This window comes from Lepidochelys kempii, chromosome 12, assembly GCF_965140285.1.
Source record: "Lepidochelys kempii isolate rLepKem1 chromosome 12, rLepKem1.hap1, whole genome shotgun sequence".
NCBI classification, from domain to species: Eukaryota; Metazoa; Chordata; order Testudines; family Cheloniidae; genus Lepidochelys; species Lepidochelys kempii.
Window position 1 is genome coordinate 14,478,814 of NC_136391.1, and position 25,139 is coordinate 14,503,952.

The 25,139-nt window shown below is 37.4% G+C and overlaps 1 protein-coding gene across 12 annotated transcripts in view; it reads right to left on the reverse strand.

The window, feature by feature from the left end:
* The window catches only part of CHD9 (chromodomain helicase DNA binding protein 9), a 188,792-nt gene that overhangs the window by 156,314 nt on the left and 7,339 nt on the right, over positions 1 to 25,139 (reverse strand). For 8 of the 12 annotated variants that reach the window (XR_012154463.2, XM_073307624.2, XM_073307625.2 and 5 more), the window contains exons 2-6: positions 22,676 to 22,876; positions 21,460 to 21,594; positions 20,840 to 20,930; positions 16,655 to 16,721; positions 8,443 to 10,048 (exon numbers count right to left, since the gene is read on the reverse strand). Coding sequence is in view for 10 of the 12 variants with exons in the window: in XM_073307624.2 (XP_073163725.1) it covers positions 8,443 to 9,882 (1,440 nt within the window). In the remaining 2 variants the exon portion in view is untranslated. The remainder of the gene's footprint in view (positions 1 to 8,442; positions 10,049 to 16,654; positions 16,722 to 20,839; positions 20,931 to 21,459; positions 21,595 to 22,675; positions 22,877 to 25,139) is intronic. The other 4 variants (XM_073307620.2, XM_073307630.2, XM_073307626.2 and 1 more) reach the window with 4 other exon arrangements.

A 25,139-nucleotide genomic window follows, 5' to 3' on the forward strand; every position in this document is an offset into this window, starting at 1 on the left:
TGCACATGAACACGTAAGTCTGCAATTAAAAACTTACACAAGACAGGGACTTTCTAGCTCAGGGGACTGATAGCAGCATATGGACTTTTTCACGAATAGAGTGGTGACTTGAACCTTTCTAAACAATGATTTAAAGCAGAGGCTCTCAACCTTTTTCTTTCTGAGGACGCCCCAACATGCTATAAAAACTCCACTACCCACCTGTGTCACAACTGTTTTTCTGCATATAAAAGCCAGGGCTAACATTAGTGGGTAGCAAGAAGGGCAACTGCCTGGGGCTCTATGCCAAAGGGGCTCCTGCGAAGCTACATTGCTCAGGCTTTGGCTTCAGCCCCAGGTGGTGGGGCTCAGGGCCCTGGGCTTCAGCCCCATGTAGGGGAGCTTCGGCTTTCTACCCTGGGCCCCAGCGAGTCTAATGCTGACCCTGCTTGGTGGACCCCTTGAAACCTACTCACGGCCCCTTGGTTGAGAACCACTGATTTGAAGCATTTCTCTTTGAAGCCTGTTTGATAGCCAATCTGAAAAGGCTCGGTTGCTTCAGTCCCAGTTCCTGGTGGATAGATGTACACATTAACAAAAGCCATAATCAACTACTGGCACCCTTGCTGGATTTAGCCCACACGAAGTTAGAACTAGAAGTGGTCTCTCTATAACTTACTTAAAGGAATATTGCCCTTAGGTAGCTTTTATTTGCATTATTAAAAAGGACTCAAGTCTACAAGAGTCTCAATAAGGTATCTATAGACACCATTAAATTTAAAAAAAATAAATTTTTAACATAACAAAAAGTGATTATTTGTGTTATTGTAGTTATTACCACAATAGCAAATTGGTAGTCTATTACAATCTGCTGACTTCCTCCAATGGATAGGTAATATAGTCCGGGGTGGCCAATCTGTGGCTCCGGAGCCACATGGGGCTCTTTAGAAGTTAATATGCGGCTCCTTGTATAGGCATCGACTCCAGGGCTGGAGCTACAGGTGACAACTTTCCTATGTGCCGGGGGTGCTCACTGCCACTGTTCCCTCTAAGCTGTGCACGTGTGCACATAGATCCTAAACCCCACGCACACAAAAATTTGTACAGAAGCCCAATTTGCACAGAAGAAATTTTTTGCACACACGGCCTGTCAAAAATTAGAGGGAACATTGCTCACTGCTCAACCCCTGGCTCTGCAACAGGCCCTGCCCCCACTCCATCCCTTCCCACCCCCTGCCCATAACCTGCTGTGCCCTCACTCCTCCCTCCACCCCACCGCAGATCCTCCTGCATGCCACAAAAGGGCAACTGCCTGGGAGGTGTCAGGAGGGCTGCCAGTTGGTGGGAGGCAGTGGGAGCGGACGAGTTGATGGGGGGAGGAGGGGAGGCGCTGCTGATGTATTACTGTGGCTCTTTGGCAATGTACATTGGTAAATTCTGGCTCCTTCTCAGGCTCAGGTTGGCCACCCCTGATATAGACAGTCAGATGGATACAGAGTAGTTTGAAAATTAGATGTACAGTAAAAGCTCTGTTATCCAGCACTCAGTTAACCAGCATTTCTGATATCTCCCAATACAAACCTTCAATCTAGTAACCGGGACTAGTATACTGCCCAGCATGTTATTCAATTGTACATTCTGGACTCTACTTTTATGCAAAAGAGGCAGAAGACAAGTAAGCAAGCTGATCTCAGGGATTTATTTAAAAAAAGCAGCTTCCAGGGAATGTGATAGGGTCATTACAAATTCAGCCCAAACTCCGACACCTGCTACATCTCCAATGATAATTGGTGTTGATAATGATGACCCTGAGGCACTGCAAGATCCTGAAGTGCCTTCTGAATCAAAGATTAAATTATGTTCAGTATAGTTTTAATGTGAAGTGTATTTTTAGTGATCTGGGCGTACACCATGCACTGCCCATAGTGATATGTAGTGTCATAAGAACCTACTGTATAGAAAACTTTATCTGTATACGCCTAAGTGCTTCAAGAAACCAACCACTCTGCAGTGCAGTACTGCTACTGGATTGGTGAGTACCTGTATACTATTTTATACTTTATTCATTTTATTGTATTCTAGTTCTTTGAAAATTGGTATTCCATTGGTAAACTATAACTCTCAGTTAACCAGAATATTCAATTAACCGGCAGCCCCCAGTCCCCAAACATGTCGGATAACAGAGCTTTTACTATAGTTGACCTTCTACCTGACTGCTTAATCAGGTCAATGAAACACCTGAAGCTAGACTAAATAAATCTGATTTTCATAAACCGTTTTATTGCACTGGGAGTTTAATATAGCACATTCCTCTACACTAAAGAATAGCCTGATGACAGCTGAACGCCATTTTTTGTTCACCAGTTTATTCACTATGGTCCAAATATTTTTCTTGATGCACAGTAAATAGGCTGTGCATTGAGGAGGGTCACAGCTGTCATTATGGCAAGATCAAATCGATCCTTCAAGACCTCATCTATAGTGGGAAAATATATTGTGCTTGAAACATGTTAAACAATGCGGTAAACACAATTTTGAATTTATGGACAAGGAAAGTCATGTTTAAAAATGCTTCAGCTGATTGTGGTTAACCATATTTTTTAAATACAACTGTCCTTCGTCCACACTGAAAGCAATTTTTTAACATCATGTTATTCAACATATTTTCTAACACTATTCTTTTTTCCAGTACAGAAAATACCGCAAGCATCATTCTTATGGCTGCAGTATCACAGGTGAACACCTTCTTCTGCAAAGCATAAGAGAGAGTAACTGAAGAATCCAGCAACCCTTACCCCTCACTTTTTCTTGGCCTGACCCACTCCCAAAATCCTCTAGTTAGACTGCATGGCACATAGGAACCTGTAACACCTAGATTAGCCACTCATATCCATCCCAACCTGTGCAAGAGAACCTCAGTGATTTTGGTGTGTTCAGTGTGAGAGGAGGTTCCTCATTTTTATAAAGTAAATTAGGTTTTGGTTTTTGGGGTTTTCTTTTTTTGTTTTTTTTTTTTTAAAAAGGAACCAGAATCTCCTATACATAAAAAGCAATTCCATGATATGATAGTGCTTCATGTCTAATTTTTTTTATACTTTGAACACGGTCAACAGAAAGGAACACATTAATGCACAAATAGAGGGCATCACTGGGAATGTGGGATCGCAGGATTAAAAGGGTATTCAGGACACAAAATTTTGCAGCAGTTTGAGTTGGAAATTCCTCGTGAAACAAAGATTACCTGTGCAAGTTCATGACTTCATGCCCTATCTTTTAATTGATTTGGGTATTTTCAGAGGCCACTGAGAGCATCTTTTCCCCCTGCCAAAGAGATTCCCTGTAACTGGAAGGCTTCAGCTCATTGAGTTCCTCTAATATGAGTAACAACAGGTTAGATACCAAGGCAGTAGGTCCCTTGTAAATACCTAACCTAGGTAAGTACTACATCAATACTTTCAAAATCCCTCTCAATCCTAGTGGTACAGAGAAGCCCCACTAGTGTCAAACCTTATAGGGTAAAATTCACACATGGTAAAGAGGGCCAGCATATGGCAATCTGAATGACTTAATCTGTACTTTAGGGATATATCACAGGCCTACTATGCACAGGCATCTGTGTACTTCCTGCATACCATGAAGAGGGTTTCTGTGTTGATCCCAGATAGGGTGGCAGACAGACTACAAGGAGGTACACTAGAGGACAAGCCAAGGAATCTGTAGTTACAGAATTTCAGTGGCCCCAAAACCCACTGCAACTGCACAAAGTGCTGCAGTGGTTATTCTAATTTAGAAGTTGTAATAGTAGCTGGGGAGAGGGTCCAGGGTCAGAACCATGTGTCTGGATGAGGGTAGGGAATGGACTTCACTTTCCAACTCTCCTCTATTGTATCCACATAAAACTTGCTTATTTCAAGCTCTACGGACCTATCAGATACGGTTCTGATTTCAAGGTAAAATGCTGTTGAACTGCTTAGTTAATACAGTCTACACGACAGTAACAAAACTCTCGGCACGAGTTAAAACACAGCTCCCTCTCTAATACCCCCGTAATGAAGAAGGATCACCATTCAGCCTTATGACTGCTCTTGTGCAGTCCCTCTTTCCAAGCAGTACAGACAGCAGTAACCAAAATAAGAGACATGGAAACCCCACAGTTTAATGTGTAGTTTTATTTTAAGCATCAAGCTAATAATCTTGAAGTAAATTAGTGTTTTATGGTGGGAGATCCCACAAAGAGTAGGTTACAAGAGAGATGGAGAAGAATTCCTTAAGTAAATATATTTTCCTCCTTCCATGTTAAATAATTAAATGCAAAAAACCTATGTTAAGATAATGCATTTAACACATCAAAGTAAGGAATTGAAAGTGTTACACAACAAACCTCATGCCCGTCAGCCACTAAGCCCCTGAGGTTAAAAACATTCCCTTGTGGGCATGTCACTGCATAATTGTCTCTTATGGAGACTTGCACCTTCTTCTGAAGTACTGGCCTTCATTGGGAAACCAAATATCTCACTAAACAGATCACAGATCTGTTCAAGTATAGCACTTTTCTATGCTCCCAAATCAAGCCATGCTAATTTGCTTGACTACTTACATTATACACACATAGTATTTTATGTGCAGACAAATTAAAATTGGCATAGGATTTTTCCACTTCCTTATTTTTCTGATTTAATTTTGTAACAGTGCTGGAATGTAGGGTTTAACATTTAATTTATTTTCTCTCTTTTTAAAGAGGAAAAAAGATTGCTTGTGGCTAATAATGTTAACAAAATTTTCAAAACATAGATGACTAAGGCTGATATGGTCAAAAGTAAATAGCGGCTAGAGAGAGGTAACTAGTGGTGCCCCCTAGGAATTTGTACTGGCACCAGTGCTGTTCCACGTATTCATAAATGATCTGGAAAAAGGGGTAAACAGCAAGATGGCAAAATTGGAAGCCGATACAAAATTACTTAAGATAGTTAAGTCCAAAGTAGACTTCAAAGAGTTACCAGGGGATCTCACGAAACTGTATGATTAGCAACAAAACAGCACATGAAAATTAATGCTGATAAATGCAAAGTAGTGGGGATTATGTTTTCCAGGCACATTGGAAAACATAATCCCCACTACTGTTACCACTCAAAGATTTTGGAGTCATTGTGGATAGTTCTATGAAAATATCCGCTCAATGGGCAACGGCAGTCAAAAAAAAAAAACTAACAGAAGGTTAGGAATCATTAGGAAAGGAATAAAAAGAAAAAAATATAATGATGCCACTATAATAAGCCCACAGCTTGAATACTGCATGCAGTTCTGGTCACCCCATCTCAAAAAAGGTACACCAGAACTGGAAGAGCTACAGAGAAGGGAAACAAAAATGACAAAAGGGATGGAACAGCTTCCATATGAGGAGAGATTAAAAAGACAGACTTTTCAGCTTGGAAAAGAGAGGGGATAGAATATAGGTCTGTAAAATCATGAACAATATGGAGAAAGTAGTGTTATTTACTCCTTCACATAACACAAGAACCAGGGGTCATCAAACGAAATTAACAGGCAACAAGTTTAAAAAGAACAAAAGCAAGTACTTTTTTACCCAACGCACAATCAACTTTTGGAACTCGTTGCCAGGGGATGTTGTGGATGCCAAAACTACAATAGGGTTCAAAAAAGAATTAGGTAAGCTCGTGGAGGATAGATCAATGACTATAAGCCAAGATGGTCAGCGATGCAACCCCATGTTCTGGGAGCCCCTAGCCTCTGACTGCCAGAAGCTGGAAGTAGACAACAGGGGATGGCTCGCTCAACGATTGCTTGTTCTGTTCATTCCCTATGAAGCACCTGGCATTGGCCACTACTGGATGACAGGACACTGGGCTAGATGGACCCATTGGTCTGACTCAATATGGCTATTCTTATGTTGACAATCAGCAAAGAATTAAAGATGGTAGTATTCTGAATGCCAATCAACATGGTTTTATGGAAAGTGAGACTCAAACTTTTTTTTTTTTTTTAAAGGAGATCACAAGTTTGGTTGATCACGGTAACTGTGTTAATGCTAACTTAGTCCTACATGACATTCTGATAACATTATGTTATGCACAAAATCAATGTGGCACATATTCAATAGATTAAGCATTTGTTAACTGAAAGATTGCAAAAAAGTAACTGTAAATGGGGAATCATCATCCAAAGTGGGTGTTTCTACTAGAGCCTTACAGGGATCTGTTCTTAGCCTTATACTAGCCAACATCTTGAATATAAAATATTATGGTAAAATCTGCAAAGATACAAAACTTGATGAAGTGGTAAATAAGGACAGGTCCGTTACACAGACTGACCTGGACTGCTTGGTAAGGTGAATTCAATTGATAGTCATACCTTTTAATATAGCCAAAAGCAAGGTCATACGTTTAAAAACCAAAGAATGTAGGCCACAGTTATAAGATGGAGGACTGTATTCTGGAAAAACAGGGATTCTTAAAAGGACTTGAAGAAAGGAGTAAGGGATTATGGTAGGTAACCAGTTGAACATAAGCTCCCAGTGCAATGCTGTAGCTAAAAGAGCAAATGTGATTCTTGAATGTATAAGTAGTGGAATATCAAGTAGGATTAAGGAAGTGTATATATGGCATCAGTGAAACCATTACTGGAATGAAAAAGGATGTTAAATGTTCAAAAAAGATGTTCAATTGGAGAAGAGAGCTACAAAAATGATTTAAGGTCTGGAAAACATGCCTTATGTGGAGAGACTAAAGCTCAATCTATAGTATATCCAAGAGAAGGTTCAGAGGTGACTTGATCACAGTCTACAAGCAGCTACAGGAGGAAGAGATTTCTGATAGTACATAGAAAGGCATAAGGAGATTAAATGGTTGCAAGGTGAACCTAGTCTAGACCAATTCAAGACCAAGAATCTAGTCCTAGACCAATTCAAACTAGAAATAAGAACACACACAAAAAACAGTGATGATAATTAACTTTTGGTGATGTGGTGATTCACCAATCACTAACACCAAATATCTTCCTAAAAGGTATGCAGCAGCTCAAAGCGAACTTCTGGGCTTGATACAGAAGTTACTGGGTGTGGTGCAGGCCTGTGTTATACAGGAGTTCAGACTAGATCATAGTGGTCCCTTCTGACCTTACAAATCTGAGTTTAAATGGCTCGGTGTCTTTCAAGTTCACACCACTGAGTTCAGTGGCGTGGGGTGAGTGTACATGTTTGGTGATGCAAGCTATAGAGTGGAGTTTTCTAAAAAGTTAGATTAACAGGACAGCATTGCACTGATTTACATGAATTCAGGTCTTGCTTATCCTGGTTTTCTGTGTTTGTTTTTCTGGAAGGGATAACTTGAGAACTAATAAATGTATAAAATCACAAGAACAAAAAAGCTAACTAAAATCGAAGATGAAGTGATTTTTACTCAGTAATTTTCATCAAACACCTATTTAACATAAGCATATACCTAACAAACAGGTGAAAATGAAGATCACTTTAAAAAAAGACTCAACACAGCCACCCACTCAATTAAGGGCTAAGAAATCTAATCCACTTTTCGTGTCCTCCACAGAGGCTATAAGCAACAAAAGGCAATAATGCAGGATTTAGCATTTCTGGTATTTAAAGTTTAGGTAAAACAATGAGTTTTTCTCCTTAGTTCTTCAGGCTTTCAATGAAGCAGCATTTTTTTTCCATTCCCCTGAAATTCAACAGGCATTATAGCTTTCAGGACAGATCCCTGTCTTTCTACTCACTCAACATAGTCAAAAAGTTACCTAGTAGGGAATATATACAACTGGTTACACTGCAGGTAGTAAAGTAAAAGCATTATACTATGAGAAAAATAGTTCCCTCAAATTCTTAAAGCTATACTTTAATCTTTTTTATTAAAATGAAAAACTTCTTAAAATGAAAAGGAGTACTTGTGACACCCTAGAGACTAACCAATTTATTTGAGCATAAGCTTTCCTGAGCTACAGCTCACTTCATCGGAATACAGACTAACACGGCTGCTACTCTGAAACACTTCTTAAAATGTATTTGTACCTAAATACACATTAGTGACAAATTCTTACTCTAACAAAAATAAGATGTAGACCGCAGCAGTCACACATAAGGTTCTTAGTTTCAGGCAAATACTGTAGTAGTATTTCTAAAACTAATTCTGTTGTAACCATTTTAGTACTTAAGGAAGCTAAATTATAGATATTATTCATCCATTTAGATAGGAGTATGAATTGTAAGTGTTCAGTGTAACAACCAATGTTTATATTTAGGGTTTGACTTTTTTAGGGATATGGGTTGTAATTTCTTTTCAAGGATAGAAGAGTTACTTATTCTTTACTAACAAATGACCAACAACAGATCAGATATTTTAGAGAGTTATCTGTGGACAAAGAATGAATACTTACCAATATGATTAAGTTCACTGGTACAATTAAGCCACACCCTCCCAAAAAAGGGCTACATACCTGCCCTTGCAAGGCTATACGATTTCTATCTTGTAGATGCCGATTAGAAATTGAAGAATGCCAGGGATGCATCTGACTTTGAGGCTCTGTCCGAGCAATATCCAATGACTGTGTTATTTGCTGTGGGGTAATATGGTGTTCTAGGTCATGCTCTAATATGTGGCTTGAAGTGTCCTGAACAAATGCTGAATCATCAAATTGGGGTAGGAGGTCTTCCTGAAGGAGGTCCTCTGGATCAAGTCCTGTAAATGGTTCAGCTTGAGACTCAACTTGATGAAGTAAGTTCTCCTCCAAAGATGAAAAACCATTGCTTTCTATAGGATCACTGAAATGGCTTATCTGAGAAGCAGAACCCGCAGAGGCTGGAAAATTAATGTTCACAGGAGAGAGTTTTGAACTACTGAAGCTGCCCTGAGAATGTGCTGAATGCAACATCTGGAAACTATTTGAATTCAAAGGTGTGTTAGGATTCAAGAGGTGCTCAGTGGTTTCTTGCTTGGTCCCTGTTTGAGATGTAAAGGCATCACTTCCAGTATAATCAGATAAAGGATGAGTTTGTTGGCTAGTAGAAAGAGCGGTAGAAGACTGTAAAAGGCTAGTAGGAGAAATGTGGTTATTAGAGTAAGAATATGGAGAAGGAAACCGCTGTGTATTATTAACAGAGCAAGGAGTCATAGTTGGAGATTGTCCATCAAAGTTTCCTTCTTGATTCCCACAAAAATGTATTGAAGCACTGGCATTTTGAGAAAACTGTTGAACAGAGAGAGGCTGCTGTGAAGTTGATGGATTAGCAATTTGAGGTGGATGAGTAACACTGACTCTGCGTGGAGCAGATACGTTAACCTCCATAAAGTTTTTTGGCTGATTCAGAGAGTCTTGCCCTGTGTTAATGTTGTTTCTGCTTTGTCGAGACTGTAGTGAGGCACACTGATGCTGCTGTTCGTTGGCCTGAAATAAGGCAAAGTCATGGTGTGCTACAAAACTTTTATTTTGCTGCATAGACTGAGAATGTCCTTGGTGAAAAGGGGACCCATTTTGATTTGGAACAGTTGTGTTAGTTTGATGACCCCACATAGGACTACCATCAGCCACATCAGGAAACATTCCATTGGATTGGTTTTGTGGATGGATTGGTGAGCAATTAAATTGAGTGTGTGGTGATAAAACACTGTCAGCTGGACTGCTGAAAGACTGATTTACTTGAAGTTTCAATGAATCATACTGATTTAACTGCTCAAATTCACTCATCTTTTGTTGAGTTTGAGTATCTTGCACATGGTTCAATGAGTCTATGTGCAAAGGCTCAAATTCTGCACCCAAGTTCAATTCATCAACTAGTGAAACAGGTCCAGGTTGTACAAAGGCATCATCCGACAAACCTTCTAACGTCTCGCTAAAAAGGTTGGCATCATCAAAAAAATCCATCATAGGATCTGTCATCTTGATACGTCCACACCGCTTCGTCTCTGAACTCCAAATGGAGTCAATTTAGCCTCTCTGCAGTGAGTAGCAACAGATTACTTCCAGTAGTCACCACCTTATCCAATGCATGTCAACATCCATTAGTACTTCTGAAGAAATGTATGCCTTAAACTGTAAAAATATCCTAGGGAAGAAAGAATAAGAGCAATGACTTTAAACTTGTTTTTCTGGAGTTTTATTTCATTTAGTTTTTATTTCCTCCTCCCCTGGGTATTAGTTTGTCAATTTTACTCTATATTTAGATAAACAATATAGTGAGCAATTAGACTCATTTTGGCTTTTTTTAAAAAAAGCAACAAAAAACAGAAAAGACTGTCAAATTCTAATAATGAATGGGCTGCTTTATTTTTGTATCTGTGTCCCACAAATAAAATATGTAACTATTCATTAATTTCCTTTCCAATTTTATATTTTATACAGTTGAAGTAATATTACATGTATTGATTCTGTATATTCTAGATCAAGTAAAATCTGAGAGGAGAGAGGAAACAGTCCAAACACTGGAGAGAGACAAATCATTGGGAAACAACTTTAGTAAGATGAAGCTCAGATAACCTATTTCTTTCCATTAAACTGAATGAGTGCTTGGTCATTTCAATGAAAATCTTAATTATTCAACATTTTTGTTGTGATTTTCAGTCTAATTAACCTGTCAATTACCATTACCCATTAATAAAATGGTTAAGTCACATACTGCTCATGGATTTTGTGCTTTCACAATGGCAACCAGGAAATATCAAGTAATGTATTTTTTCAACATTTTAATTTTTAAAAATGCAACAAACTGCAAATCAACTCTAGGTCAAATTTTTATAAGTGAACACATGCATAATTGTGTGTAAGCAATTGTGAAAACCTGTCCCTTTGCATATAAATAAGAGGTGGGTATGGTAATTATTCTTCAGCTGAACAGAACAAGTTACAGAAACATTACATTAGGTTTAGATTAATTTAATTTAAACCCACTTAACCAAGACACAGTATAATCCACAAAGGCATAACTATTAAACAACTTTTACTGTATTTGGAATCAAAATTTTCCGCTTATGAGGTCAAATCCCCACTGAAATCAACAAATACAGAGGGCAATCACCACTGGCAGGATCAAAACCATAAAAAAAAAAAAAAATCTTGCGGAGAGAGTATGTATATGCCAAAGGAAAAAGAGCAACTCATCAAGCTTTTGAACAGAATTGGCTAGAAATTTATTGGCAAAATTGAGCTATTCACAAGGTCCCTGAAATACAACATATTCATATTTCCATTCAACACAACACCCAATATGTAAGCTTGAATGAATTATGTTCTATTACTGCAATGTGTGATAGTTTGACTTCCTAGATAAGCAGAAAACTTAGTCTTCAAAAATACTGAAGAAATTACTTTAAAATATGTATTGGTCTTCTAACAGCATTCCCATCTCGTACGTAACTAACACTAATATTCAGATGGAAGAAAAAAAGTTTTAACTCTTGAAACCCACCATTGCTAAAACTTATCCAGGCTCCCCCAAATCTCTCTCCTCCAGTGATTGGTGAGGATGGAGTACTGTGTCCAGTTTTGGGCCCCACACTACAAGAAGGAGGTGGAAAAATTGGAAAGCATCCAGCGGAGGGCAACAAAAATGATTAGGGGACTGGAACACATGACTTATGAGAAGAGGCTGAGAGAACTGGGATTGTTTAGTCTGCGGAAGAGAAGAATGAGGGGGGATTTGATAGCTGCTTTCAACTGCCTGAAAGGGGATTCCAAAGAGGATGGATCTAGGCTGTTCTCAGTGGTAGCAGATGACAGAACAAGCAGTGGGGGAGGTTTAGGTTGGATATTAGGAAAAACTTTTTCACTAGGAGGGTGGTGAAGCACTAGAATGTGTTACCTAGGGAGGTGGTGGAACCTCCTTCCTTTGAGGTTTTTAAGGTCAGGCTTGACAAAGCCCTGGCTGGGATGATTTAGTTGGGGACTGGTGTTGCTTTGAGCAGGGGGTTGGACTAGATGACCTCCTGAGGTCCCTTCCAACCCTGATATTCTATGACCGACTCCCTGGATATGACCTCTGAACAGCAAGTTTTGTGATCTTCTGAAAGCTTACAGGGGCCCAACCCATATCCTGCAAAAGCCAATAGCAGTCTTTCCGTTCTTAATGAGAACTGCATCAGGTTTCATGATGAGAAAATATCTAGTATGTAAATCTAGTTAAATGCTGATGCTGACAAAGAATAAGTTGACAGCCCTTCAAATTCTGATGCCTTCAAAGCATTAGAAATGGCTCTGCAGTGGCTTGAAGAACAAGAAGAAAATGAGGCAATGCACCATTCTGCAAATTAAATTATGATTTTGAGGTGTTCAATGTTATAAACTGTTCAACCCACAATTCGTTTGTAAATTAGGGTTTGCACTGATAGATGCGTAAGGTCCATGTGAGGTACTTCACTATTACTAGCTGGTCTACTTCTTTAGGCAACGCCAACATCAGCAAGCCCTAATCTTGCATTTCCCCACATAAATAAAAAAGATGTACAAGGAACCTGAACATCTTCAGAAAATAAGTGGAAAGGGAAATAAAGGTGGGACTATCTAAATGCCCCAGAAGACCAGAGTATATTCTCTTCATCATTCTAATCAGTTGTGCTTTGGAAGAAAAGCTAAATATACTTTCCTCTACCAGATTTCGTATCAGTTATGCTAACAGAAAAATATACCACACAATTCAGTATTTTGAAGTGAAAAATTATGAAGATTGATGTTTCTCTTGTTCATTTGTGTTAAGCAAAATGTGAATAAAGAGCATATTTTTAAAAAGCACTGCTAATAGTCAGATTTCCCACTTTGCACATTCATAGGCATACAGCATAAAACAGAAATTGTATTATCTACCTTTGACCAAGGAGGGGTGGAAGAAACTAAAGCAGAAGAACATAACCAAGTTAGATTAAGTATGACGTACAAGTACTGTAGCTGATGGTAAACAGATCTAGTTCTGAGAGGACCCATTAAATCAATGGACAGGTTTACTATATTTATTAGCTGTCTGTCCATCAAGGACTCCTGTGTTTAAAAAAGGTCAGTTTTAAATGCCTGCATAATTGAAAATATTTTAAATGAAAATATATCCCTCTGGTTTCCAACTACTATCTAGGGCAAGATACTAAATTCCCCTTCAAAGGAGGGAATGAAGAAAAAAAGTAAAGTCCATTGTTTACAAATGAATGTCATACCACACATTAGAATGAAAATACAAAATATTGTTATAAGTATTACTTGCACATACATAATTCTTGTGTACTTCCACAGATCTCAAACTGCCATCTTTCATAAATTGGATGAGTGGGCACAAATTGTCCCCCAGGTCACATACGTAGTTGACAGTTCTGATGTTCTCCACCCACATCAATATTTTGTCTACCTGAATGCTTAAACACTATGCACCCTTGAGGAAAAAACTGTGTAAGATAGAGACCAGAAAAAGCTCTGTGTGACTGAAGTTAGATAAAGCTAACCATGGTTTGTGCTAAACATATAAATAAAATCTTCCTTCCACTTTAAGAGGCACCCTCTGTGTCCTAGACACTTAGTCCTCCTGTCTTTCAGCACTGAAAAAAAAGGGGGTGGGGGGAATATAAGCAGCCAAGCTTTTTCCACTACAAACTTCTGTAAAAGTCATCAGAATTGCATAAAATTGGAAGGCCAAGCAAGACAAAAAAGGAAGAGGCGGAGAATGCCAGTTTCAGGAATTCCAACACAAGACGTAAAACCAAAATTTGAGTTCCCAATTGATAAATCATCTGGCATCTCTGCACTAAAGACAGGATAAATATTTCCAGGCAAGTTAGTTCTTGGAGAAAACCAGTAGTTTCTTATAACAAATACAGACAGCAATTAATTTAAGCGGCAAAAAGTCCTGTGGCACCTTATAGACTAACATACGTACTGGAGCATAAGCTTTTGTGGGTGAATACCCACTTAGTCAGATGCATGTGTATTCACCCACGAAAGCTTATGCTCCAATACGTATGTTAGTCTATAAGGTACACAGGACTCTTTGCCGCTTTTACAGATCCAGACTAACACAGCTACACCTCTGATACTTGACACCAATTAATTTAAGCAATTCTAATTTGTTTAAAGTAGTAGTTAGACATACCAGCAGTTTAAGAGAGACAGCGAAGCAAAATAAATTTCAAAGAAAGATGAAGCTCAGAAAACTGGATAGGTAGATTCTTGTTAGTTTAGTAACAATTCCTCTTTATATTACATATTATAGAAAAAGTAAAGGACATAAACCAACAAGAAAAATTGTTTAATCAGACGCTGCCCTTGTAAGACAACATGGAAGCAGCATGCATAGCACCATTGTTGTGGTCAAGAGAACACTTCTACTCGAAACCACTGTTTTTGAAAACTTATGTAAAGTACATAAAAATGTTATCCTTTTGTCAGAAATGTATCATGTTTGATCCAGAACAAACACAAATTTCTTTGGAAAGTTGAACGATATTCTGCTTTGGAACACAACCCTTCACACGAAGACATTTTCCAAACTTGTTTTGGTGTTTGTACAAACACAACTGCTTTGCCAACCTTTTCTTGCTCTCTATCATAAACAGGTGGGTAGTGATAGAACTGCAGCACTGTGTTAGCACTACTTAGCCTTTTTTAGCTGCCTCCCTCCCTGCTAACAAGGTAGTGTGTTAGGAAACACTGCCAGCCTGTTACAGATCAGTTACAGGGAAATTGTAAAAGGAAGAAGTTTAGAAATCTAATCCTCATCTTTAGGGCTGCATGCCCAAGTTAACAAATAGAGATTCTGCAAGATCAAGCGGGACAGAAATTTCATAACCAAGTATCCCTTGTGGAAGATGTCCTTCCAGCATACTTCCATTTTAAACAAGAGTAGGGAGTCTAGACTTCAGCATGTCAAATGATTGAAATTACAGTAATAGCTTGAATAGGCAGAATGTGTAAGATACAGTTAGAATGAATTGGTACCTGCTCTTTTATCTCTAAGTTCCTTTACTTTAACTTTTTCTTCCATTTTGGCAAAACTACATTATTTCAGTGTTTTGAAAGGAAACTTAAATTCCAGATTCAAGGCAACTGGAATTCAATGAGGCTTCCAGATCAAATCTGATTTGCCACCTTTGTGCATATTCAGATGTAGTATTTTGTGACAAAGTAAAATTTTATCTGGAAGCCTCACTGAATTCCATGACTTTATAGGTTTTAATTCTTATCCATAATGGGGCATTACTGCACAAGGTTTAATGTTAATTTGAAGGAAAAAACGAATCTGATCACAAGCTTCAGATGGCAAGGTCCTTTTATAAAGGTTAAGGTTTTTTTGTATTGAACACTTAAACATTAATGAACTGCCTGTATGAAGCCACTGGTACAAGTGGTGACTAACCAAGATGAAGAATACATTCTTGTTAGAGTTTTCAGAGGTCACTGATTACCTTTTATTAGCTAATATAATGTACATTTGATAAATTCATCATTTCAGGTTTCTCTCAAATGTTTAATTTTTTAATCAAAAAGTGGTATTTTAACTCAAATTAATCTAAAATAGTTCCAGAATTTTTTTCAGTGTAAGCAATAAAATACAAATACAATGAGCAACATGTGTCCTGTTCTTATTTGATTTCTCTCATTTCTTGCAATCTCACAAGCTCAGTATTTAGAGCTTAGCTACATGGGGAAACTGAGCAGCACAGCCATTCCAGAATAATTCTGTGTGGATACTCTATTTCAAAACAAATGCAACTTTATTCCAAAATCATTACTCCACTTTGTCTAAAACGAATAACCAGGACACTATCTGCAATAACCCTTGTCTTTTCTCAACTGAAACATGCTTTGCCATCTGTCATCTTCAGTCATGACATCACATTTAAAATGTAATATGTAAATTCTTTGTGACGGGAACCACCTCCCACCTTTACTTTGTCGTCTCAATGACTGGTCAGTCAACAAAGTATCTAAACTTCAATCTACTCAGTTTTTAGTAATGCATAAGAGATCTACTTCAAATCAGAGATTAAACCCTCAGATTTTTTTTTTTAAAAAAAAGTGGCTCCTTCAAATAGGTCAAAGTGAGCAGAAAATTTTCTTAGGTGAGTGTGGCGATGCCAAACCATCAACTTCTGCACAACCTGAGCTTCCATTTAAAATCAAATGAGTGTGTTAACTCTTAGTTGTCAAGGAAAACAAAACATTACAACATTTTCCAATTAAAAACAGGGTATAAAGCAATGCAGTACTGTTCCTCTCAGCCTGCCCACAGTCCCTCTCCAGCACTTGGACATATTTTCAGTGCAGTTTAGGTTAGTTTTCACTGCTTATTTTCAGAACCATTTAAGCAGCAATAAAACTAGTAATGAGCAGGACAGTTTCAGTCTGCTGCTCATAAAGAAAGCTGTGAGCAATAAGGGGTGGCAAATATCAAAACTAAGCAGGAGGATCCAGACTGGACTGAGGCTGAGGTAAAGTAACTGTTTTTTGTGCATATACCTCATAGAGAAGATGAGGAAGGACTAACACACAGAGAGAGTGTACACTTTCTCCATTCCATCAGTCAAAGGGGTTAGTGATTAGGATTCAAATGTATCATACCCCAACTAGTCAGAAGCTATGAAAAGCTAGACACCCTAAGTGGAATATATGTATGGCTGGAAACCTGGTCGGAAACAGTAACTACCATTTTCCCAGCAGCTGTGGAAGCTTGGCTTTTTACCTGGCATTGCCCCTGGTCAGTCTTTGGTTGGTATGTGTAGTCCTCTGATTTGAGTGTCTTGTAAATTCTGTAAGAAAGTGTGTGAGAAAGGATGGGATTAAGGATTAATGGAATGAATCAGCAAAGAAACAGACATAAAAGCTAGAGAGGTTGTTGGGGGAAGGCGTGGTGGCAGGAGATAGGAGAATGAAAAGGAAAGCACAGTGGTGAAGTTATAGAACAAAATATGGGGAAAGAAAAAAAAAGAGGAAAGATCATGGGGGGAAGGCCGTGCATGGAGAAAAAAGACAAATGAAAAAGGAGTGAAACCGAGAAGGAAAAGAGTGTAAAAAGGCAAGAAACAGCAAGTTATGTTTTTAAACATTTATTAAATGGAAAGTTGATGGACAGCATCACAATTAAATAAAGAACACCATAAAGACTACGGAACAGTTAGATTGCTTTAATTGCAGAGGCAGTGGGTTTTAGGGACACGGGAGCTATTATTCTTCCTGATTAGTAGGCTCAGTCCTTCAGCTAGAAGATGTCAAGTAAACATTCAGCTCAATCGCTAAACACAATATCATCACTTTTGCCTATTGTAAAAAAAATTCCTGCTCCACACTGAGATGGCAGATTGTTGAAAAGTACAACCACTCCCTGCAGAAGTGATAAAACCTCAGTCATCAGTGACTGCTTTCATGTGGAAATTTGAGACATCATCATCCACTTTAAGGTTAGTGTCCATTCAGAAGGCCGAAGAGGTTTAAAAAAAAGAAAGCTCAGTTACCGACATGAGGCAACAAAATTCAAAATTCTTGTAAAAGATGGGAGTTCGTTCATTTCTCTAAGACTATAAAAGATCAAATGAAGGAAAAGTTTATATATTGTACACAAAATACACATGCACCATTAGTGTTCTAGCAGGGAGGGAATTTCTTGACCCATTCTATTCTAATTGCAAAGAAATTTGACCCTGATCCATTCAATTCTTGAAAGTTTTTACAAAAAATGATTCTAGCTCTAAACTCAGAGAAAGTCTTTCTGCATATAGAAAAAAATTCATTTCATTGTAACAAGCAAATGTGACAGCAGTGGAAACTGGATGAAAGCATGGTAGTGGTAGTATCTGATGTAAAGCACGGGGAACTATAGCCAGAAAGAAAGATCTGAAGTTTTGTTTTTTTCTTTTCTTCTCCCCACCCACCCCCGAAAAAGTTTCATTTTCTTAGACTTAAGAACTACCCTCCAAAATAGTAGAAGAGACTTGCTTCTTACTGGGCAGAGGTTTGCCAAAGAAAGTGTAGCGGTATTCTTGTTATATCTTACTAAGTTAAATGACACATTTTCATGTGCTATTTATGTTCTTGATTATCAAATCCCTTAGTCCAGTGGTTCTGAACCTGTGGTCCCCAGACCTTGGGAGTCTGGAGATATATCTAAGATTTCCACACAGATCCGCACCTCCATTTGAAATTTTTTAGGGGGTCCGCAAATGAAAAAAAGGTTGAGAACCACTGCCTTAGTCATTGGCTAGACAAAAAGTACACAATACCAGAGATGTAGACAACAGCAAACATGAACCTAAATTATATGTTAAGAAATAAACTGATATTTTAAAAACTTTTGTGGTTTTCTCTTGCACAATAGAACTAAATCCAGACATTCTCTCTCCAGGATCAGAGACATTCACGTTCTTATTTTTTGTGTTATTTTCATCTTAGTTAAGGTTCTCTTCATTTGACAAACTATAATGATAATGTAAAAGTTATTGCTCTTTGTTTCCAGAGAAAAAATATGCTATCATGGACTTAAGGTTTAGTGTATATATAGGTATTTTACAGTTATAAAAAACAACAACTATATAAGTATAATTGTCTCTGAAACATTCTACACCATGGAAATTCAGAGTTAAAATGAAATCTTATGCTAAGATTTGTTAATATGTTGTTGATGTGTTACGGTACAGAAATGCATAGTTAGGTTAACTCTGCCCTGCTACACCACCTTGCAATAACTATACACTATGACTAAAGCATTTTATCATCTGTAGTCAGACAGATTCAACTGATTTTTCCCCCTTCATGGCATGACTACAGGACAAAGTTAGGTTACTTGGTTATCCCACCTGCGCATTTCCATACTTTAAGATTAAATTTTAGAAGTCAAGATATACATTAACATGGATTTTTCTGTATTTATAATGCTTATTTTGGAATAATTAATCATCCTTATATCACACATACTAAGATTAAGTTAAGGTTGAGGATATATACTTGGTGCTTGGAAATTTACTTTTGAATTAAAAATTTCAGACAAACACTGAATTCAAACCCAAAAAGCAAATGTTTACATGTGATATTTCCTGTAATATGAAGAATGGAAGAATCAACCTTAAAGCTTTAAAATAAAATATAAATAAACAAAATAAATAGATAAATTTAAAAAAAAAAAAAAAGTAATTTTAGGAACATGTTCACCAGGATGCCCTGGCTGCTTTATACTTCTGTGGAGCAGCACAAAGCAGTCAGAGCATGCAGGCTAACTGAGACGGATTTACAACTCCCAGCAGCACAAAGTATACCTGCAGTTTCCGCCTCCCTCCTGCACATCATGCCCAAAGTCACTGCTCCATCCTGCACTCCCCACATCCCCCTGTACTCAGAGGCCCTAGTTTTCCCCCTCTCCTCCCTAACTTCTCTGCTGACAACATCTGGTGCAACAGGTAGGTTTTTGACAGCAAAATTTAGGATTAATGGTAAATGTTAGATATTCTTCATAACTCAGTTTCAGTCCGCAGAGACAGACAGATGATGTCCTACTTCAGATAATTACACAAAAAATGGCCATTGGGAAAGAGGATATCTTTTATTACTCTCAATGTGAGAAAAGCCAAGCTTCCCAAAACAGGGAAGACAGTGGCCCCTAACAGCAGAAAGGGTCACTATCTTCTCTGCTGAGTGCAGCTTGGCCTCAGTCCAACTGAGAACAATCAGACATGGCAGCAATTTTAAGAGGGCACTTCTTCATGGAATTCTCTGTAACAGATTATTTGTCAGCCTCTGCTGAACAATAAACTTTCAGTTATGAAGAATACAGCAAAAAATACTATTAATCCAAAAAATATTCCTTCAAATACAGTCTATGTAGCATACACACATTTTAGTTTTAGCTAGAAGGGAAGTTTGAAGATGTGTTACTAATATTATTAGGGACAAAAGAGCTTTGAGGCCAGTTGCTTCTGTTCTTAAAGGACCTATTTTAAAATCAATTTTAACTCAAATTAATGGATTTATTTGTAAGTTCGCAGACAATTATTGTATATTCAAAAAGTGCTGAAATATTGGGGTGTATACATTGTATTATATATAAATTGATAGAATCACTGCTACTTAATTCAACCTCAAACATGGAGCTGCAAATGGTGCCTTCATAATATGCTGAAAAGTTGTGTGTGGGGTTTGTTTTTTTTTAAATCCAGCATAGCATGACCAATTTCTTACATATGAAAGTAGTGGATGTTTAGAGAAGAACAACAAAACTAGAATATGGGTGTCCATTTAAAAAACATCTCAGATTCTCCCTAAAGTCAGATCTTTTACTACTATACGTGGGTATATTCTGCTCAGTAAGTGAATGAAAATACATATGCAGTATGTTTCAGATTATATTTATTCAAAGCATTAAAAAGCATATCAAAATAAAAACCGAAACAGACTCATGAAGTTCTCAGTCCTTCTCTTTGCCTGGAGGAGGAAAGTGTATAAAAGACCTCTGTTGAACGGAATCTCCATCCACCTGAAAACTCTAGTTTGAAAATGCAGACTATTTTCCCAGAGTAAGAATGGGTTCATTTTACACTCCACAAAAGTAGTTTCATAGACCAACTTTTGAATATATACATAAACTCAATCATTCGGTTCCTCTCGCTCAAAAAAATCACCAAGATCGGGTGGCTGAGTTAAGACACTGATACTTGTTAAGAGATTATTCGGTTCCTAAAATGTGCTTTTATTAGTCAAAACAGGTTCAAAATTACTACAAGCTAATGCAAACTCTTAGATGATGCTATGACGTTAACTCTCTGATTAACACAGAAGAATCTGAAAAATAAATGGTCGAAAGTGAAATGTTCTTACTGAATTTTCTTCATTCTGTAAGATACTTGACAAAATCACAAAAGTCAAAAATCAAAAGAATCCTTACCCATGAATTAACAGTGCATATCCTTTGTGAAGAGTGAAGTAACTCAGGGTGATACCTACCCCAAAATAGGTAGCTCATTATCATTAGGGACCTGAAAGTAAAGCACAGTAACAAAAGACAAATCACAATCACACTTCAAGATCATATCTTAGCATCTGATAATTCAACTACTGAGTACATCTATGGCATTGATCACTTGGGAAACATGAGAATATACATGTATTCATAAATAAGGGAGATTTTTAAAGCAATTTTGCAAACGTCTATTTGCTCAATTCCCTAAGATAAGTGAAGTTATTTTTTTTAATATGACTGGAAAAGGACAAAATGAAAGGGAGAAGGACCATCATTGTAACAGATATTTAGACAGATTTTGTGCTGGAATTTTAAAATTTTTATGACTACTTAAAAGTGCTGAATATAAAGAATATGATAATTTTCAAGACTGAATAAATCGTGTTCTTAAGGGCTGAGGTTGAAACTTGCCAATGCTTATCCATTAAACTATTTATCTGATAGCAGAAGAGAAAGCCGAAGGTTGCTGTGATTGCACACCAGGGCTTAACAGATGTACTTGCCAATATCAAGTAATATTGCTGAATTGGGGGAAGTGCACTTACTCGACAGTCATGCTCCAATCCCCCATTGGACATAGCGGGGAGTGGAGCCCACAGAGCCTAGAAGAGGCACCAAATGTGCAAACACACTGCGGGGAAGGGGAAGGGTGAGGGGAGAAGTAAAAGCTTCTGGGATCCCTGGAAGAGAGAAAACACAATGAAGCATACCATCCCCCTTCCCCAATGCTGTGTGGGAAGGAAAAGGGGGGAAATAAGTGGATTTACATTCTATATCAATATGCTTTTATAGCTAGATTTCCCCATACAAAAACATGATCCTTTTCCTAGGCAGATAAAGCAGCCTTAAATTCTGTTAAATACAAGCCTTGTCAGGAGATTTTTCTCAGGAGATCTTTCATTAATGTGCACTCACAAATTTATTAGTTGATGTAAAATTAAGAACAACAACATTTTATTTTTTGAAACTTCACAATATTTTAAGCAGGATACAACTCATTTTCCATATATCTTCCAAACAATGCACAACACAGTTATCAAGATAACAAGAACTGTTTGTCATAAACTGGTAACTTCACATTAAAACTGTACTTAGTACACACTCTTGATAGTGCAGCATGTATATCTGCCCTTCTTTTCTCACTTAATAACTTGTAAACTCATTCTAAAGTTGGTAGACTGAACTATGCCTAGCCTACTTAGAGGCTGTTCTATGTTAGGAATTTTTGTACTCTAAAAATTGATTTCTAATTGATGCAAAAACAGAAATTGGTTTTGTCTAAAATAATTAGACAATTATTCTGAAACATCCTCTAATCGGGCCTCTACTGTCTTAAGTGATATGCAAGAATTTTGTATAAGAATATCCACAAAAGTTTCTTGTACATTTTCTTCTTATACTGTGATTTCATATCACAACAGAAAAAAATTTGAGATCCCTTTAGAGATTCAAAAACCTCTCTTCCCATCTGCCAATCAAGGTGAGAACCCATACTTCTAGAGAGTTTAACAGTCAAGTATTACTAAATACAGAAACACAACTTTTCTAAATAATAAAGAGTTAATTGGTTAAGAAATACTACAAACAGGCTAAATTATACCATAAGGTTTTGCAATACACAGATTATTGGTATTTTATTTACAACGTTATCTAATTTAATCTGGAAAAAGTAAACAATGATCTCGCAATCAAACATTTCCCTCCCCACTAGTTTACAAATTAAGAATATCCCAATTACAGAAAACTGATTTCTGCACTTACCAACTGTGGCAAACATCGACTTGCTTAAATGTTTTGTTATCTGAAACATAGCTGTCAATCACAAATTCTTCCTCAAATTGATTCTGTCAATAACTCAGAATAGGAAAAAGAGGATTCTCACTCCTGAAGCCAAGAGAGACCACTTGCTTGACCAGCCTCAGATATTAAGACAACCATGGAGTATTTGTGTCTTTGAAGAATCTTGTGTTAAAAAGAAAAAAGAAACAAAGGATAAAGTAATGAGAAAAACAAGGGATTATTAAAGCATTGCAAAGTGTTACCCATGCAAACAAATAGCTCAATGACAATTACACCGATACGTTCATAAAAATAAAATATCTATGTAAAACTACAGAAAGCTGCATGCACGCAGCTTAGTCACAATCAAAAAGAAAAAATGGGATCAAGCCCATTCTCATCTTTCTTGTTTACTTACGCAGTATTTCTTTACTTTGTGCGGTCAATTAATGATTTTGCCAAAGTTACATGATGCATCAACTCAAAAGGAGTTCAGTAAAGCTTCTGTGGTTTAAAAGGGAACCCTATTGTTTGTCCTGAAATGTGTGGATGGGATTAATATGTTGTATATAAATTATAGGGACCAATTTTATCAACTTGAACTGGAATGAAGATTTTTTTCCAAACACGGCTCATTTGAACAAAGCTATCTGAGAGGCAACTCCTTTAAAAAATGATGGAGCCAAATGCTTTGGCTCTTGATGGAGCCAAAGCATCACCATTAAAAAAAAATCATCTGGAACCATAAACAAAAATAACGTACCATTCAATTTAGACTCTCCATATACATTAGTAAAGAGTGGAATACAATATTTATTTCAGTTTATTTTGCATAACCACTCTGCTTCAATTGTAACAAATTGTGATATCACATAAAACTCATGATAATAGAAAACTGCTAAGTTAAAGACTATTTACTTCTATACAAAAAGCACTTGGTCATAAGCACATCCAACAGAAGGTTTGATTTCAAATAAGACTATAAGAAAAGGAGTACTTGTGGCACCTTAGAGACTAACCAATTTATTTGAGCATAAGCTTTCGTGAGCTATAGCTCACTTCATCGGATGCATACTGTGGAAAGTGTAGATGATCTTTTTATACACACAAAGCATGAAAAAATACCTCCCCCCACCCCACTCTTCTGCTGGTAATAGCTTATCTAAAGTGATCACTCTCCTTACAATGTGTATGATAATCAAGTTGGGCCATTTCCAGTACAAATCCAGGTTTTCTCCCCCCCACACACAAACCCAGTCTCTAAGGTGCCACAAGTACTCCTTTCCTTTTTGGGAATACAGACTAACACGGCTGATACTCTGAAATAAGACTATAGTTCAAACGTTGTAGAAAAAAACTTGCTGGATTAGAATATTTCTTTGCAAGCACTGGTACCAACACAAGTGTGTGCTGCACCTTGTCAGTAAAGTTGATTTTAACATGTTGAGATAAGAAGGAGTTAAACATCCTTGAATATTCTGCTCTTAGAAAAAGGAGATATGCTAATCCAAAACTTCTGTATGGGAGAAAAACTGTCGGGGTCCAAAATTTCAATGGTAAAATTACTGGGAAAAGGAACAAAATATTATCTTATTCTACTCTTACAAGATTACTTTTATCTGGCTTTTCCAAAAATTATCTATGAAAGGTTCTGTAGTGATTTTGACAAGTTTCAGGATTCCATACAGTGAATCCTGGTTCACTTTATAACCAAAAGTGAACCAAAGTTCTCCATTTCCTCACCCAAATATAGCTTATCTGAACATGCCAATATGAAGAACATACTTCTCCCTTGGAAGATCAGAATGAAATATATTCTTTAAGTGACCTGTGCGGAAACCAAGGCCTATTATAAGATTAGGAAAACATTTTAATTTTGGGAAGGAGGTAAAAGGTTTATTTGCTTTTTTCATTATTTAGGATAAAATATGAAATGCTTCTAGTAAGTTTTTAGTATTTATAAAAGTAAGTGACAACTTAGGAGACAACTACAGAAGCTCTGCTACACCCAAGATAGATTCAAATCATCATTCAAGTTTTGTCACAAGTTCTGCCAATGCACCTCAAACTTGATCTGCAGTACCCCCATTTCTGCAGTCCAAGATTTTTCCTGAGCAATTACGTGTAAGTTGTGTGATATGGACAAATATTCACTAAGAATCAGGTGAAAGCTCGCTCTCATTTTCTCTTGTGGCCTAAAAACAAGATTTCATTACAGATCTCCAGAGATAAAATAATGAACTTCTAACCCATTTCACAACCTAACCTCCTTTCATCGTACAACTCTACTAATACACATTAATCTTAACCTTCAGTAACTCCAGTATTCCAGTTTCAGGACTGTCCTGGTGAGCTACTGCCAGCCACCAAGTTGTGTGGTGGTTTTCTGACCTGTGACAACTTTATTACATGAACAAGGGTGTAAACAAAAGGTCAAAGCAGAGGC